We start from the raw sequence: 2,296 nt of genomic DNA on the forward strand, positions 1-2,296 counted from the left end.
CTGGACTCACTCCAGCTCTCCTGACTCAGTCTCCCCAGAGCTGGTATGATAGGCATGCAGCCAGCATGCCCAGACCAAACTACATTCTAAGACCATACCTATAGTAAAATGTGTATCAACGGTTGAGTAAAGCCACATTTTAATAAATCATAACAATACAGTGGATTATTATTCCACAAAGATGAAAGTCTATCTTTTAAAAATTCAGTATCTGGTCAGTCAGAATCTGATCAGTAACAATTGTCTGAGTGAATTGATGAATTAACAATACAGAACAATAGAAACATAAGCATTCCTTTGGTTGATTGAATAGTAAAATGTACTGTATGGTTTTTAAAAGCAAAAGAGAGCTATAGAGAGCAATCCCAACCTATATTTTCTCTTGTGTTTTCTTTAGAAATACTTATATGACTTTAGGCAATTTCACGGTGGTACTAGTCTGGTCATGTCAGCGCAGAATAACACAGATCTGACTCCAGCTTCCTTTGTTCTGAATGGGATCCCCGGCTTGGAAGACATGCACATCTGGATTTCCTTCCCATTCTGTTCCATGTATGCAGTGGCTATGATGGGCAACTGTGGACTCCTCTATCTCATCTTCTTTGAGGACTCCTTACATAGACCCATGTACTACTTTTTAGCAATGCTTTCTCTAACGGACCTTGTCATGTGCTCCAGTACAATCCCTAAAGCCCTCTGCATCTTCTGGTTTCATCTGAAAGAAATTGGATTTGATGACTGTCTTGTACAGATGTTCTTTACCCATACCTTTACGGGGATGGAGTCTGGGGTGCTCATGCTCATGGCTCTGGACCGCTATGTAGCCATCTGCTACCCTCTACGTTACTCCACCATTCTCACCAATGCTATCATTGCCAAGATTGGGTTTGCCACCTTCCTAAGAGGGGTGCTGCTAATTATTCCATTCACATTTCTCACCAAGCGCCTACCCTACTGCCGAGGCAATATAATACACCATACCTACTGTGACCACATGTCCGTAGCCAAGTTGTCCTGTGGCAATGTCAAGGTGAATGCCATTTATGGCCTGATGGTTGCTCTCTTGATTGGAGGCTTTGACATTCTGTGCATCACGGTCTCCTACACCATGATCCTGAGGGCAGTGGTCAGCTTATCCTCAGCAGATGCTAGGCAGAAAGCCTTCAGCACCTGCACTGCCCACATCTGTGCCATTGTTTTCTCCTATAGCCCAGCCTTCTTTTCCTTTTTTTCCCACCGCTTTGGGGGGCACACCATCCCTCCATCTTGTCACATCATTGTGGCTAATATTTATCTGCTTTTGCCTCCCACTATGAACCCTGTTGTCTATGGAGTGAAAACCAAGCAAATACGAGATTGTGTCATAAGGATTCTTTCAGGGTCGAAGGATTTCAAAGCTCACAGTATATAAATGACCTTTGGCAGGATAACAATATAATTATACCTTATTGCTTGCTTAGGTGAAAGCTGGTAAAATCCTTGTAGATATACTATCTTAACAAGGCATTAAAAACTAGACCATGTTACATGTATTTTTCAACAGTTCTGGAAAGCTTTCCAAGCTCCCATGACTCTAGCTTCTTTTTTTAATAATAATCTACTGGAATGACAAGGTTTCTTTGACAGAAGCCAATGAAAAATGAGTAAAGAATGAGGATTTTAAGTCTTGTTTCAATATATCAACTGTAATTTTGTGATATAAGTCAGTTATTGCTTTTGATAGAGTATATATGTTTATATGTACACAATTGTAAATGTGTGTATAGATCTTATACACAGGATCTCTCTATCTCCATATATATATGTATATATATATATATACACACACACACACACACACACACACATATATATATATATGTAAAATCATGTTATTATCTAGGGAGCTCAACAGAATCTTACTAGGCTAGCTAAGTTGCTCTGTCTAAGCCACTGTTATAATTATTTCACAGCAGAATAAATGACTATACCATTTCCTTCAAGACAGCCTTAATGATCAAGCAGTCCAGAAAATGCTTTGTCTGAAACACGTTTAAGGAAATTCAAATATTTTTCCATAGAAAAATCATATAAGAAACTACTAAATTTTATTTTGAACTTCAATTGCAAGTATAATAAAATTGAATATTTCTCTAATATTTAAAGATCTATTAAATTAATAAAAACACTTCAAAGAAACAGTATTTGTATATTTAATGTTTTGGTAGCTGAACTGATTCATAAGGAATGCAGAGTAAACATTTTTTATTCTCATTTCTCCTTGTCTAGCACACAAGAAAACACATTCTTTCTTTCA

At 37.8% G+C, this 2,296-nt stretch overlaps 1 protein-coding gene across 1 annotated transcript; it reads left to right on the forward strand.

The window, feature by feature from the left end:
* The first annotated feature begins 445 nt into the window (after positions 1-445).
* Positions 446-1,411, forward strand: Or52n4 (olfactory receptor family 52 subfamily N member 4). Its single transcript, NM_001000170.1, has one exon. The coding sequence runs from the start codon at positions 446-448 to the stop codon at positions 1,409-1,411; it is 966 nt and encodes a 321-aa protein (NP_001000170.1).
* The last annotated feature ends 885 nt before the right edge of the window (positions 1,412-2,296 follow it).

The sequence above is a fragment of the Rattus norvegicus genome, chromosome 1, assembly GCF_036323735.1.
Source record: "Rattus norvegicus strain BN/NHsdMcwi chromosome 1, GRCr8, whole genome shotgun sequence".
Lineage (NCBI taxonomy): Eukaryota > Metazoa > Chordata > Mammalia > Rodentia > Muridae > Rattus > Rattus norvegicus.

Excerpts from the sequence above, each read along its gene's own strand:
- Or52n4 (NM_001000170.1), top strand. The coding sequence starts at position 446 with ATGTCAGCGCAGAATAACACAGATCTGACTCCAGCTTCCTTTGTTCTG.